The following is a 16,126-nucleotide window of genomic DNA, read 5'->3' on the forward strand; positions in this document are numbered from 1 at the left end:
AAGAATACAGTATGGAAAGAGGGAGAAAAGACTAATCTGACAAACATCTCAGCTAGATGATCAAAGTTATCCCAACAGTCATAAATCATGCTGTTAACCAAAAGGTTGGTGGTTCAAACCCGCCAGTGGCTCTGTAGAAGAAAAGACGTGGTAATTGGCTCTCGTAAAGATTTATAGCCTAGGAAATCCTATGGGGCAGTTCTACTCGGTTATATAGGGTCACTATGAGTCAGAATCAACTCAACAGCATGCAACAACACCCTTTGATATGATGTGATAAAAATGGTACTTTACCTGTAGCTCTTTCTCTCAAAAGACCTATAGCCTCAGTCTAACCATGACAGATAAAAAAAAAAATAATAATAAAATTCCAGAAGAGGGTCATCCTACAAAACATCCTATTCCATAAAACTGTCAAAGTAATCAAAAACAAGGAAAGTCTGAGAAACTGTCAGAGCCAACAAGAGCCTAAGAAGGCATGACAACTAAATGTAATGTGGCATTCTCGATGGGATCTTGGAATAGAAAAAAGACATTAGGTAGAAACTAAGGAAATCTTAATAAAATATGGACTGCAGTTAATGTATCATTATTGGTTCATTAATTCTAACAAATGTACCATAATAATGTAAGATGTTAACAACAGGGAGGGGTGTGTGTGTGAGGACTATGAGAACTCTATCTGCTCAATTTTTCTGTAAGTCTAAAACTGTTATTTTTAAAAAGTCTATAATACACCAATGTTCACTGCAGCACTATTCACAATAGTTAAAAGGTGGAAATGATCCAAAAGCCAATCAACAGATGAATGGATAAACAACAACAACAAATGTGATATATCCAAACAATGTAATTTTGTTCAGCCATAAAAAGGAGTGAAATTCTGATACATGCTATGACATGGATAAACTTTGAAAACATTATGTTGAGTGAAATAAGCTGGCCACAAAAGGACAAATATTGTATGATCTCACTGACATGAACTACCTAGAACAGCAAATGCATGGAGACCGAAGTTTAACTGTGGTTACCAGGGGCAGGGGGAAAGAGGGCATTACTGCTTAAGGAGCACTGAGTCTCTACTAAGAGTGATAAAAAAATCTGGAAAGGGGTAGTGGTGATGGTTGCACAACATGGTGAGCATAATTAATGTCACTGAATTATACATATAAAAAGGTTAAAATACCAAATGCTTGTTTTAGATCTGTATCTATCTATCTACCTATATGTATATAAAACTAAAACCAAACTCATTGCCATCAAGTCGATTCTGATTCATAGCAACCCTATAGGACAGAGTAGAACCGCCCCACAGGGTTTCCAAGAAGCAGCTGGGAGATTTGAACTGTGGACCTTTTGGTTAACAGCTGAGTTCTTAACCACTGTATCACTGGGGTTGTGTGTGTGTGTATATATGCAGGCATACACACACACACACATACATAATTTTTTTAAGTCTATTAATAAACAAATAAATATAGTGTAGGGGAAAGGGGATTAACTAGAAAGAGACATGAGGCAACTTTCTGAAGTGAAGAAAATGTTCTATATCTTGATGGTGGTGTTGATTACACACGTATATACATTCGTCAAAAATCATCTACCTTTAGTATCTGTGCATTTTGCTGTATGCAAACCATACCTTAATTTTTTTTAAATCCAAAAGAAAACTAATAAAAGGCAAAAGAAAGGAAAGATTATATATAATTTATGCCTTATGACCAATATTATTCTGGAAATACCTGGTTTTAGTTTGGCTAAACATAAATTGGCCACTTAACTCCTCCAAAAGAAAAGAATAATTCTCACAGACTCAATTAAAACATTTGAACATCAAGCAGTATTCACTGGACGAAAGAAATAATATTTGAACATGCTTAGATAATGGTTTAATTAATAGTAGAGATTCATTCTCCTATCTGTGAGAGCCCTAGTCACAGCGAAGTAAGTATTCTTGCAAATGAGGGATCCAGTAAAATCTACCTTTCAATCTTCTATTCAATTTTCACCACATACAGAAACCTGAAGTATGAAAGATACAGAACAGAAACACCGAGAATCCATTCCTACTAATCATGTTAAAGTCAAAATTACATTATTTCAGGTTTAAGCTCAGCAGTAAACGGGCTATACTTACCAATATAATTTACACAGTCAGATAAACTTCTGGAAGCAAATGGCCCTTCATATACAGTCTTACTTTTATCAAACAAGTAAACCATATAGCTATCACAGCCTCTCTGAAAAAGATACAAACAATTAAAATTCTACTCAAAGATCCTTGGAAATGCTAGGTTCTCTAAAGACTTAAGCACTAGATGTCTCACCTTGAAATACAAATGAACAGAGCAATCTACATTAGCATAACCCTATAGATTTAGGGTCTAAATTTTGTTTAGAAAAAAATAAACAAAGAGCTGTGGTATGGGCTAAAGCAAAAACCATTACCAGACCCAAAGGGACAAAAGCAAAAAGTCATGACCCCATATAGCCATACACTGAGAATACTATTCAGCAATCAAAAGGAATGAAGTACTAATACATGCTGAGACATGGATGAACCTCAAGAACAAGATGCTAAGTGAAAGAAGCCAGACTACGTATCATATGATTGCATTTATACAAAATGTCCAGAAAAGGCAGATCTATAAAAAAAGAAAGTAGATTAAGTTGTGGTTGCCTGGGGTGGGCGGAATGGAATTAACAGTTAATGAATAGGAGGGATCATACCAAAGTCATGGAGATGTTTTAAAACTGACTTATAGTGATGGCTGCATAACTCGGTAAATTTATTAAAAAATCATTGAATTGTATACTTGAAATGGGTGAACTATATGATATGTAAAATATACCTCAATAAAGTCATAAAAAGAAAAATGAAAAAAAAAGAAGGCATTATCACAAACATATTTTACTATCTACATATCCTCAGGCAAGATTTAAGACTGCTGGTCTAATTTCAAGGTGCTAGGCTTCAAGTAAGTGGAGCCCTGGTGGTACAGCGGTTAAGTGCTCAGCTGCCAACTGAAAGGTTGGAGGTTCGAACCCACCAGCTGCTCCACGGGAGAAAGATGTGGCAGTCTGCTTCTGTAAAGATTTACAGTCTTGGAAACCCTATGGGGCAGTTCTACTTTGTCCTATAGGGTTACTATGAGTCAGAATCAACTTGACAGCAGTGGGTGTGGGCTTCAAGTACAAGAAGGAAAAGAAAAAGGAAGGACAGAGCTGGCACCAATGGGAAAGTCATACAAAGTTGAAAACAACAATGTTTCATTCTATCATGTTCATCTTGTAAAATCAGTGATAAAAGTAATGAGTAGGATAAAACTAAAAGAATTACAAGACATATGCCACTCCCAAGGGACTCCAAGTATATATCAAAAAATGCAGGGTATGCAATCCCTTTATGCAAACGTATTTCATATACTTTTTTTTTAGGTATATTAAAATTCTCTTACAACTCCATCTAGGACACATTGAGAGGCTGGTTTGCGAGGGTCCAGAGAAATTCCTGTCTCTGAAAGAAGCTCCTGAGAACCAGTATTTATCCCAGTTTCACGCTCAATACGAGACTGTAGTGAATGAAGACTTTCATCAGGTGGCAACAAGAAAGAAATTATCTTTGCAGAAGTCATATTTAGGATGTGTACTATCTGTATAAATAAGAAAAAAAACAAAGGATTAACAATCACTTGCTACAGGAAAGATTCAATGTTAAACACTAAAAGGGGAATCTGAGCAAAAGGCATTATCTCTGCACTAAACAAGGTTCAGCTTTCTCCAGAGTGAGATCTCCTTTTTATTATAAAATGACACTCTGAAAACTGAAGAGCAGAGTTTAATTTTCTATTACAACAAAGGTTAATTCTGACAAATAAAATTTCAAAGTTCTAGGGCTGCAACAAAATCAAGAAGTAAAAAGGCAATAAAATTCAAAAAAGCAATGATTTATTCTGAGAAACATATCTAGGCACTGAAGGAAAACATTCCCACTTATAAAGTATCTAATACATTCACGACATTTTGCATAATATACCTGTCAATTAATCTTCTAATCTCCATTTTGGAATGAGGGAGAAACCTAGGCTCTGCGAAGTTAAATAACTTATTCGGGATCACACAGTGGATAACTGGTAGGGTTTGGATCTCAAGTCATATCTGTCTGACTGCCCCATGTTGCTTCAAAAAACAATCTTCTGATAGAAGAGCTAGGCCTCTCTTTAAACAAGAAAAGTACTGTTATCCTCATTTTTCAAACAACTCAGCCAAATCCCAGACCAATTAAGTGGCCTGCTTAAGGGCCGAAAGTTAGATAAGAAAGCTATCTCACCTAAAAAAAACCAAAACCAAACCCATTGCTGTCGAATCGATTCCAACTCATAGCGACCCTACAGGACAGAGTAGAACTGCCCCGTAGAGTTTCTAAGGAGCACCTGGTGGGTCTGAACTACCGACCTTTTGGTTAACAGTCGTAGCGTTTAACCACACCACCAGGGTTTCCCTTCTCTCACCTAAAGGCCCAGTAAAAGGATTTAGATGAAGCCAAATGAGTGCGAGGCTGAGTCAGGTGGAGCTCTATCCAGGTAACCAAGAACAGACATACAGCTGAAGGTCAGTCTTTTGAAAACAACTTGATTTTAAATTCTCTTCCATTGTCCTGGATACGCCATGCAAATTAATACCTCGGTTTCTCCATACCTTACAGTTGAATTATACATGCAAATGATTAAAATTATCTCTGTTGGAAATGCTTAGAGGTAAGGCATTAATCCACAGCTACTATTATTTCTACTTACAAATCCTGACACAGATACTCAAATAAGGAGTGTTACAGGAATACCAAATTGTATTGCTAAACTGAAATTAATCCCTTTTTCATATAAACTCCAAATGTCGTAACACGATTGCCCACTATTTCCCTTAGAAGACTGTAAGAGGTCTTCCTTTAATACGTAATAATCTTTTATGTTTAAAAAGGGAAGAAGGGCAGGGAAAGGAATCTTCAAAATTGACATGGACTTACAATACAAGTACACCAACTAAAACCTCGCATGCCTTCCCAGCCTAGGCAGATTTCACACTATGACAGCTGCTACTGACAGCAACAGCAAAACCTTGGGATGAAACCTCTGTGGTGGACCTTTACTTTTATACAGGATATATGTCAAGCTTCATAAGCACAATTAAGTGTTCTGGAATTCCCAGTCTCCACAACACTTAAATGTGTGGAGAACACTTAACTGCGCTCATGAAGAATCTGTACATGGATCAAGGGGCAGTTGTTCAAACAGAGCAAGTAGATGCTCCATAGTTTAATGGCAGGAAAGCTGTGCATCAGGGTGTATCCTTTCACCATACCTATTTAATCTGTATGCTGAGCAAATAATCCTAGAAGTTGGACTATATGAAGAACGGGGCATCAGGATCAGAGGAAGGCTCATTAAAACCTACGTTAGCAGATGACACAACCTTGCTGGCTGAAAGTGAAGAGGACTTGAAGCACTTACTGATGAAGATCAAAGACCACAGCCTTCAGTATGGATTACAACTCAAGAGAAGGAAAACAAAAATCCTCACAAATGGTCCAACGATAAGCAACATCATGATAAACGGAAAATACTGAAGTTGCCAAGGATTTCATTTTACATGAATCCGCAATCTATGCCCACAGAAACAGTAGTCAAGAAATCAAAAGATGCACTGCATTGGGCAAATCAGCTGCTAAAGACCCTTTGAAGTGTTGAAAAGCAAAGATGTTACCTTGAGGTCTAAGGTGCACCTGACCCAAGCCATGGTGCTTTCAATCACCTCATATGCATGTGAAAGCTGGACAATGAATAAGGAAAACCAATGAAGGATTGATGCCTCTGGATTTTCGTGTTGGTGAAGAATACTGAATATACCATGGACTGCCAAAAGAACAAACAAATCTGTCTTGGAAGAAGTACAACAGAATGCTCCTTGGAAGCATGATGACAAGACTGCGTCTCACATACTTTGGACATGCTGTCAGGAGGGATCAGTCCCCTGGAGAAGGACATCATCCTTGGTAAAGCAGAAGGTCAGCAAAAAAGAGGAGGACCCTCAATGAGATGGATTGACACAGTGGTAGCTACAATGAGCTGAAGCACAGAAACAACTGTGAAGATGGCGCAGGATCAGACGTTTCATTCTGCTGTGCACAGGGTCACTATGAGTTGGAACTGACTCAATGACACAACAACAACAACATATGTCAAGCTAGGGTAAGTGATTCTGGCGTCCCACTCACCAAAGCTCTGAACTGAAAGGAAATAAAAGAAAGGGAGAGGAAATATATCTTAAATGTATCCATTTGTTCACTTAAATATTTGGACAGGAGAATAAAAAGCCATTTCAGAAGATGAGATGGGCAGTTCATGCTGCATGGACTGCAGAGAGGGAAGTATAGAGGCATAAAAGCCAGGTAGGCCACCTGGAGCAAAGAAGAATGAAGAATACCAAAGACATATGGAAAATATTAGCCCAAGAAACAGAAATGGCCACATAAAAAAGGGACTCCATCAGCCTGAGACCAGAAGAACTAGATCATGCCTGGCTACCATCAACAACCGCCCTGCAGGGAACACAACAGAGAGTCTCTGACGAAGCAGGAGAAAAGTAGAGTGTGCAGAACTCAAATTCTAGTAAAAAGACCAGACTTAATGGTCTGACGGAGACTGGAGGCACACCGGAAAACACGGCCCCCCGGACTCTCTGTTAGCCCAGAACTGAGACCATTCCCAAAGCCAACTCTTCACACAAAGATTAGACTGGACTATAAAATGTGTAATAATACTCGTGAAGAGAGTGCTTCTTAGCTCAAGTAGATACATGAGACTAAAGGGGCAGCTCCTGTCCGGAGGTAAGATGAGAAGACAAAAAGGGACAGGAGCTGGCTGAATGGACACGGGAAATCCAGGATGGAAAGGAGGAGTGTGCTGTCACATTACAGATAAAGCAACCAGGGTCACATAACAATGTGTATATAAATTTTTGTATAAGAAACTAACGTGAACTATAAAGTTTCACTTAAAGCACAATTTTTAAAAAAGCCGGATGGGAACCTTCCTCACCAAATCAAGTCTAATATGATTAGACCTAAATGAACGAAGTGATAATGGAAAATTTAAAAGATGCTTCAAAGGAGGAATCAACATAGACCACTTAGAAAGAGAAATAAGGAGAAGGCTTGCTAAAAAAATAAAACACACTACCTCTATAAATATTTTCTTTTTCAATAAACATCAGGAAAAGATTATTAAAATACATTTATGCTAATTTTCAAAATAAGCTTTGACATCAATGCAGGTCTCACAAAGTAGACACTATTAAAACTAACCTTCAAATTCAGAATGTGATCCATTAACATGAAACATCTTGGCTGCTTTGAAACAAGATCAACAGGTCCCCCTCTCTGCTGAGGATCCCAATTCAGCATCAACTGTAGCCAGTTCTCCATGGATTCTACTATTAAACTAAAGAACGTATAAAAATAGGTAAAAATCTCACATTTATATGTTCTAATTTTTCTTTAGTATTATAAAAAAGGTAATTTTATTGGCTGTCCATTTTCTTTCCCATTACCTGTCTGTACTATTTTCTATCTTATTTTCAAACAGTTAATGGAATAATAGTGGACGAACTTTTTCCATAAAAAACAACCACCAAAAAAAAAAATAGATATTTAAATTAGTTTACGGCAACTCCAACAGATGAGTCCAGTTCCATTCTTCAAGGAACCCACCCACTTACTTCATTATTCCAAGAATCTCAGCACATAAGCCAATCAGTTGAATGGCAGCAGCTCTCGTTTCCACTAGACCTGTGCCGTCCAATATAGTAGTCACTATATCTACACCTCAGGAGCCCTGGTGGCACAGTGGTCAAAGCACTCGACTGCTAACTGAAAGGTCACTGATTCGAAACCACCAGCTGATCCACAGGAGAAAGATGTGTCAGTCTGCTTTGGAAACTCTCTGGGGTTGTTACGGGTCAGAATCACCTAGACAGCAGTGGTTTTTTTTTTTGGCGGGGGGGGGGGGGGCGGCAGTTATAGCTACATTTACATTTAAATTAATTAAAAGAAAATAAAAGTTAAAATTCAGTTCTTAGTCACACTAGGCACCTCGCAAGTGCTCACAGCCTCATGTGGCTAGGAGAGACACAGAACCTTACCATCATCATAGAAAGTTCTACTGGACAATGTTACTTGAGGCAGACAAATTACTGTTCTCTTACAACCCTAGAGAAACTGAGGCAAAATTCTTCAACTAAAACACACTTACCTACAAAGGTTATTTGGTTGAGGTAAATGGCTACTGAACCGAACTTCTCCTGTCATCTCTTCACATGCAAATATACACTTTGGATCCTTCTTCTTAATCTTCTCATGCCTGTAAGACAAAAGCTACCTCAGCTGACAATTTGATTCTGACAAACACTATTAAGGTTTCTTGTCATTTAATTTTATTTAGTTTTGTGTTTAAAAAGACAATTATAACAAATTAGAGACAAAAATTTAAAAATTCCATTCCCATTAAGCATGCAAAATTTCTCTTCCACTTCTTACCAGGTGAATGGCTGCAGATGATGCAAAAAAGGCCTATACCCAGCAATACATTCAAACACCATGGTCCCAAAGCTCCAGTAATCCACAGTGGCTGTGTAAGGCTTATTCTCAAAAAGTTCTGGGGCCTTAAAAAAGAGAAGATGCTTTAAACACCAACACTGTATGGAAAAAACTACTTTATTTTTGACTACATTATTCATGGCTATCCAAAATTAGAATGAGAATCTTATACACTCAAAATTCAAAGAAACAATACGTGTCTCACCAGATACTGCAGTGTTCCCACAAAAGATGTACACAGACTTCCCTGATCAACATCTTTGGCGTATCCTAGATCGATTATTTTATGCAATATCTGTAAAATAATAGGACAAAGTATGTTTTAAATGGTTGAGAAATCTGAAAAGGAAAGGCTGCAGAGAGGATGGTGGTAAAAGGTTTGGACTCTGGGAAAACAAACATGTCCCAATTGTGAGCTCCACCTCTTACGACGAGCCTTGTGATCTTGATCAAGCTACTTATCCTGTTTCCTCTGTAATGGGATTGCCAACACTACCTACTTCACAGAATTATTAGTAGGATTCAATGAAATAGTGAAGGTGAAGAACTTAAAACAGTGCCTGGCACATGGTAAAAATCAAATATAGACTGGCTATTAATTTTTACTTTGGTATAGTCAGAATAAGCTTGACCCATTAAACTGGAGGACAGAGGGAACAGTAACCTCCAAACTTGAAGAACCATCTTAGAGTGGATCGAATGTGAGTAAACACCTATCTAACTTCATTGCAAGAATGTCCTAAATCTTTGGATAGAAAAGAAAGCAGAGATAGTTGGTGCTAAAAATAAATGAAAGGTTCCTAAGAGAAGCATCACTAAAGCACTGCCCACCATCTTCACTAACTAAAGAGTCAGCCAGTTCAATTCAAGGTTAAGACTCTTGGCTTTAAGTCTTCATTGGAATGGAACTTACATGCAAGAAACAAGAAAAATGTTCAAATTGTTCTGATAAAAACAAACATTTAAGGAGTCAATTCACAATTTCTGGTTATTTTCAAGATGATTCATATAGGAATCTGAGAAATCAAGGTTTTGAATTTTAATTAAATACAGAAGCCAGTACTTTTGGGGAGGAAAATTATTTTAAAAAATACATTTTCTTCTTATAGTAAAGCTGACTCACTATGTGTGTGTATGTGTTTGGACGTATTTCATAAGAACGAAACAGCAAGGATTAACAAATTAATTATTCACTGCCTACTATCTAAGCTAGATACAATGCTGGAAAAGCAGAAGCCAAAAAGACAGGGTCCGTCCCTTCTGTAATGGAGCTATTGTTTACCAGAGGAGACAGGCAACTAAACTCACAGCTACAGTTCAGTATGGTGAGAGAGAGCAAGAAAAGAAAAAGAATAAGGTGCTATGTGTACACAGCAAGGGAACCAAACCTAAAAGACTAACAAGACCAGGGAAATTATATTCAATAGGCAAGGAACATTTCTCCAGGTTTCACCTACCTTCCCACCAACATCCTGAAGAACTATGTTTTCAGGTTTTAGGTCACGATGTATAATTTTGTTTTCATGCAAATATCGAATTCCAGATCCTAAATAAGTTTAAAATGTATTTAGAGGTAATAGAAAACATCAAGTGAAAAAAAAAATTCATTTCACATTTTGTGCATAACTGCTCAGACACTCAAATTTACACGGACCATCATAATTACATGACTACAATAATATATGGTTACAGCAGTTCCGATTTTCTCCACAAAAAATCTGGTAACATTAATTAATACTTTGGAATTATAATATATACCCAATTAACTAAAAGAATTAACATTAAAAAGAAATGAAACAAACAACTGAGAAAATCCCTATATTTACCCTTACAGCCTTTCCCTCTCACTTAAATCACTCTCTTTAACTACACCATGGCCTCATGATCTAGAAAAGCACCACAGCCGAAATATGTAACGAAAGAGATTCCCGGCTCTTGAGCTTCCTCCAAGGGCCTACCAAAACCAAACCCGTTGCCGCTGAATTGACTCCAACTCGTAGCAACCCTACAGGACAGGGTAGAACTGCTCCATAGGGTTTCCAAAGCTATAAATCTACAGAAGTAGACTGCCACATCTTTCTCCCATAGAGCAGCTGGTGGGTTCGAACCACCAACCTTTTGGTTAGCAGCCGAGAACTTTAACCATTGCACCACCAGGGCTCCTTCTCCAAGGGCCTAGGTACTGGTTATTTTAGGGATTTTTCAGAAGTAATTCTGATTAAACAGATTTCTACCCTAAGAGCTGACCTCAGAACCTATACCCAAAAGAGATGCAATTCTACTATAAACAAAATTACTGTGCTAATGGGGGGGTAAAAATTAATGAGGTCATTTCACACCATTTTTTGTCAGCAATTAGAACATCTATTAGCCAACGTGGATGTCTAGCCAAAAACAAAAAATAACAAAATATCTCTTTTTTTTATTGTGCTTTAAGTGAAAGTTCACAATTCAAGTCAGTTTCTCATACAAAAACTTACACACACATTGTTATGTGACGATAGTTGCTCTCCCTCTAATGTGACAGCACACTCAACCTCTTCACCCAGTATTTCCTGTGTCATTCAACCAGCTCCCGTCCCACCCTGCCTTCTCATCTCACCTCCAGACAGGAGCTGCTCACGTAGTCTCATGTGTCTACTTGAGCTAAGAAGCACACTCCTCACCAATATCATTTTATGTCTTATAGTCCAGTCTAGTCTTTGTCTGAAGAATTGGCTTCGGGAATGGTTTTAGTTTTGGGCTAACAGAGAGTCCAGGGGCCATGACCTCTGGGGTCCCCCCAGTCTTAGTCAGACCATTAAGTCTAGTGTTTTTACTAGAATTGGGGTTCTTCACCTCACTTTTCTCCTGCTCCATCAGGGATTCTCTGTTGTGTTCCCTGTCAGGGCAGTCATTGGTGGTAACCAGGCATCATCTAGTTCTTCCAGTTCAGGCTGATGGAATCTCGGGTTTATGTGGCCCTTTCTGTCTCTTGGACTCTTATTTTCCTTGTGTCTTTGGTGTTCTTCATTCTCCTTTGCTCCAGGTGAGTTGAAACCAATTGATGCATCTTAGATGGCCGCTTGGTAGCTTTTAAGACCCCAATGCCACTCACCAAAGTGGGATGCAGAATGTTTTCTTAATACAATTTGAATAACAAAATATTTTAATTTTAATTTAGCACCAATATTAATAGTTAGATTTTTCTGATTCCTTACAGGTGTTAAAAAAAAAAATCTATGATTTGTGTAATATACCAAACAAACCTGAACCCGTTGCCATCAAGTATATTCAAACCCACTGCCGTCGAGTTGATTTCAACTCATAGCAACCCTGTAGGACAGAGTAGAACTGCACCATAGGGTTTCCAAGGAGTGGCTGGTGGATTTGAACCGCCGACCTTTTGGTTAGCAGCCGAGCTCTTAACCACTGTGCCACCAGGGCTCCAATATACTAACAGTTAATTCCCAAGTAGTATACAGAATCTTCTATGGATCAAAGCGGTATTAAATTACAATGGTAATTTCATACAGATTACATACCTATATCACTAAGTAAAGAAAGTATCTGGCTTTCTTTAAGTCCACAGCAATTTTCTGGCTTGTTGAGTAGCTAAAGAGAAAAAAAAAAAGGAAGTTTAAAAATGTGTACTACCAATATTGCTGGGCAACAATAGCTATATACCTTAACAACTATCCACTAAGAGCATATGCAAATGAGTGAATAAGTTATAATAAAACAAAAGGGCTTGGATCAAGTAGACACTTGAGACTATGTTGGCATCTCCTATCTGGAGGGGAGATGAGAGGGCAAAGGGGGTTAGAAGCTGGCAGAATGGACACAAAAATAGAGAGTGGAGGGAAGGAGCGGGCTGTCCCATTAGCGGGAGAGCAATTAGCAGTATATAGCAAGGTGTATATAAATTTTTATATGAGAGACTGACTTGATTTGTAAACTTTCACTTAAAGCACAATAAAAAAAATTTTTTTTAAATGGATATTAAAAAAAGAAAACAAAAGGGAAAAATGACCAAATCCATACTGAGGACATGTAAATCCACTACGAGCCTTACTCATGACAAGGCTCATAAAAGTAAAGATAAAGGTGGAAAAGTATTTGAACTTGGAAAAAGGTGAAAAAAGTCTCACAGATATAGATAAAAATAGCCATATGGGAAGATTTACAATAGAGAAAATAACTTTTTTATAAGCATCTTAACACAAACATTGACATTTTAACCTAACAGCATCAATATAATCCTTTCCTACAAATAAACAAACAAACAAAAATATACATTCTAAATCAGGGGTTGGCAAACTTTTTCTGTAAAGAGCCTAATAGTAAACACTTTCGATTTTGCAGGCCGGAAGTCCCTGTAGCAGGAACGTAGCCACAGGTAATATGTAAAGAAACGAGCATGGCTGTATTCCAGCAAACCTGTTTATAAATACAGGCAGCAGGCCAGAATTCTCTGACCCCTGTGTTACCATAATGAAGGTGACTCTGCTAAAGTACACGATTCACTGTCTCGCCATCTCGAAATAGCTGTACTACCTTCCGAAGGTCTCCTCCAGAGCAGTATTCCATTGCGAGAAGAGGCACATCATTAACCAAGACATTCAGTTCCTCAGGAACATCACAGGCCTTTACCACATTGTCATGGTTCAACCTAACCAGAAAGGGAACACAGTATCATAAAAAGTTCTCCCCACTGAAATGGGGCAGCTTTTGAAATGGGAGTTACTCTGGGGTGGGGGGGGGGTCACTATTTATAATTTCTCGCTTATATGATTAAAAATCAATATTTTCTTTATATTTTTTAAAAGTATAGACAAAAATGCTATCACTATTATGCTACTACTATTACATTTCTGTGTCAAGAAGTGTTGTAAGCAGTTTACATATATTAACTCATTTATTTGTCACAATAATCCTATTGCAGATAGATTGATATCCCCATCATTCATAGAAGTTTATCAGTGGTTACCAGCGGCAAGAGGGAGAGGAAAAGGGGGGATCACTGTTTAGGAAGCACTGAGTATATGTTATTGGTGATGGAAAATTTGGCAAAATGGATACAGGTGATGGCTGCAGACCATGATTAATGTAACCAATGTGACTGAATAGTACATGTAAAAATGTTGAATTGGCAAATGTTGGGTAATATGTATTTTTACCACAATAAAAATTTAAAATAAATACTGAGTTATACTATGTATTGTTTTCTAAGTTTTTTTTTCTTTTTAACTTAACAATATATCATCCCCATTATCATTATGCAGTAGATCCCAAAACTAGAAGGGATTCCTACGTCCCAGGGACCTAAAGAAACAGAATTTCCAAGTAGCACCTGAAAGTCTACACTGTTAACAAGTTTTCTTGGTGATTTTGCCACACAGCAAAATATGAAACCATTAAAGTGAGTGGAGAATAGACAATGAAGTCAGAAAGCAATCACATCCAGTTCTGACTCTACAGACTATGAGCTGTGTGACTCTATGAGCTTCGACTTCCTCAACTATACCTAAATATAGAATTGCCAAAACAATTAGAAGAATTATCTGTAAAGCATTTAGCACACTATATGCAGACACTTTAAAATATGTCTACAAATTATTTGCTATTTCTCCAGCCAAGAACTTAATCCTCCTCCCCTTGAATAACTCATTTCTAACAAACAGAATGTGGCAGAAAGGATGGAGGGCAACTTCTGAGGGTAGATCACAAAAGACATGGCAGCTTTCATCTTGCTCCTTCCCTCAGCTCATTTGCTCTGGGGAAAGCCAGCTGCTATGTCATGAATATTCAAGCTGCCCTATGGAGAGGCCAATGTGGTGAGGAAGCAATGCCTCTAACTAAGAGCCATGTACGTGAGTTTGTATGCAGATACTCCAGCCCCAGTCAAGCCTTCGGATAACTGCAGGTCCAGTCAATATCTTGGTATTTCTCAGGTGAGACCCAGACCCAGAATCATCCGGCTAAGCCACTCCCGAATTCCTAACCCACATAAACTGTGAGATACTACATATTTGTTGCTTTAAGCCAGTAAGTGTTACCTTAATTTGTTATGAAGCAGTAGATACACTATCTAACAAAAGTAGGTACAAAAGAAATGGGGCAGTGATTTTTCTTTAACTATAAAGTATAATAGATGAGCAATGCCCAAGATCCAGAAGAAACAGATTCATCCTCAGAGAGCTAAGTCTGATAATACCTAGCCTTTTTAAATTCTTTTCCTGTTTTTTTAAAAAAAAATTTTTATTGTGGTAGAAATATATGTAACAAAACACGTCATCTCAACAATTTCTACATTTATGATTCAGTGACATCGATTACAGTCTTCATGATGCACAACCATTATCGCTATCCTTTTCTAAACTGGTCCACCATCGTTACATAAACTCAGTGGCTCCTAAGCAAAAACTCCCCTTTTCCCCTCCCCTCCATCCCTGGTAACACTAATAATCTGTGGTTTCAATATATTTGCTCATTTCATATAGTGAAATCATATAATATTTGTCCTTTTGCAACTCATTTACTTCATTCAGCATGACATTTTCAAGGCTCACCCATGTTGTGGTATGTCTCAGGGCTTCGTTTCTTTTTACGGCTGAGCAGTATTCCATTGTGTGTACATATCCCATTTTGTTTACCCATTCATCTGCTGATGGCAATTTTGGCTGTTTCCACCTTTTGGCTAGGGTGAAAAGTGCTGCGATGAACACTGGTGTACAGGTTTCTGCTTGTATGGCTGCTTTCACTTCTTCTGGATATACACCTGTATGTGTACACCTATATGTTGCTGAGTCATACGGTGTTCTATGTGCAACTTTTTGAGGAACTGCCAGACTGTTTTCCACAGTGACTGTACCATTTTATATTCCCACCAGCAATGGATGAGGGTTCTGGTTTCTCCACAATCTCACCAACACCTGTTATTTTCCTTTTTTTGACCACTGCCATTCTAACAGGTGTGAGGTGGCACCTCATTGTCATTTGATTGCATCTCTCTAATGGATAATGAGTCCTGATGATGCAGTGGTTAAGAAATCCACCAGCCACTCCTTGGAAACCCTATGGGGCAGTTCTACTCTGTCCTGTAGGGTTGCTATGAATCAGAGCTGACTCGACGGCAACAGGTTTGGTTTTTGGTTTAATGGCTAATGAACAGCCAACTTTTTAAACTAAACCTTCTTAATCATAATGTAATACTATTTGAAACAGAAATAGAAATTAAAGAGTGGCAGATATGCTCCCAAGAAGATACTGAGAAGAGTGGATTCCTGGCCTCCTTCCCTATGATGACATGTGACTGGGCTGCCAAAAAAACCAAATCAAACCCAGTGCCGTCGAGTCAATTCCAACTCATAGCAACCCTATAGGACAGAGTAGAACTGCCCCATAGAGTTTCCAAGGAGCACCTGGCGGATTCGAACTGCCAACCCTTTGGTTAGCAGCCGTGGCACTTAACCACTACACCACTGGGCTGCAGGA

General features: G+C 38.1%; 1 protein-coding gene across 3 annotated transcripts in view; it reads right to left on the reverse strand.

Annotated features, from left to right (window-relative positions):
* The window catches only part of CHUK (component of inhibitor of nuclear factor kappa B kinase complex), a 43,875-nt gene that overhangs the window by 19,260 nt on the left and 8,489 nt on the right, over window positions 1-16,126 (reverse strand). For all 3 annotated transcript variants that reach the window (XM_049855360.1, XM_049855359.1, XM_049855361.1), the window contains exons 3-11: window positions 13,187-13,301; window positions 12,175-12,244; window positions 10,108-10,196; window positions 8,856-8,945; window positions 8,591-8,715; window positions 8,307-8,414; window positions 7,361-7,496; window positions 3,459-3,653; window positions 2,138-2,240 (exon numbers count right to left, since the gene is read on the reverse strand). In XM_049855360.1, the coding sequence (XP_049711317.1) occupies window positions 2,138-2,240; window positions 3,459-3,653; window positions 7,361-7,496; window positions 8,307-8,414; window positions 8,591-8,715; window positions 8,856-8,945; window positions 10,108-10,196; window positions 12,175-12,244; window positions 13,187-13,301 (1,031 nt within the window). The remainder of the gene's footprint in view (window positions 1-2,137; window positions 2,241-3,458; window positions 3,654-7,360; window positions 7,497-8,306; window positions 8,415-8,590; window positions 8,716-8,855; window positions 8,946-10,107; window positions 10,197-12,174; window positions 12,245-13,186; window positions 13,302-16,126) is intronic.

This window comes from Elephas maximus, chromosome 16 (genome assembly GCF_024166365.1).
Source record: "Elephas maximus indicus isolate mEleMax1 chromosome 16, mEleMax1 primary haplotype, whole genome shotgun sequence".
In the NCBI taxonomy this organism is placed as follows: Eukaryota; Metazoa; Chordata; class Mammalia; order Proboscidea; family Elephantidae; genus Elephas; species Elephas maximus.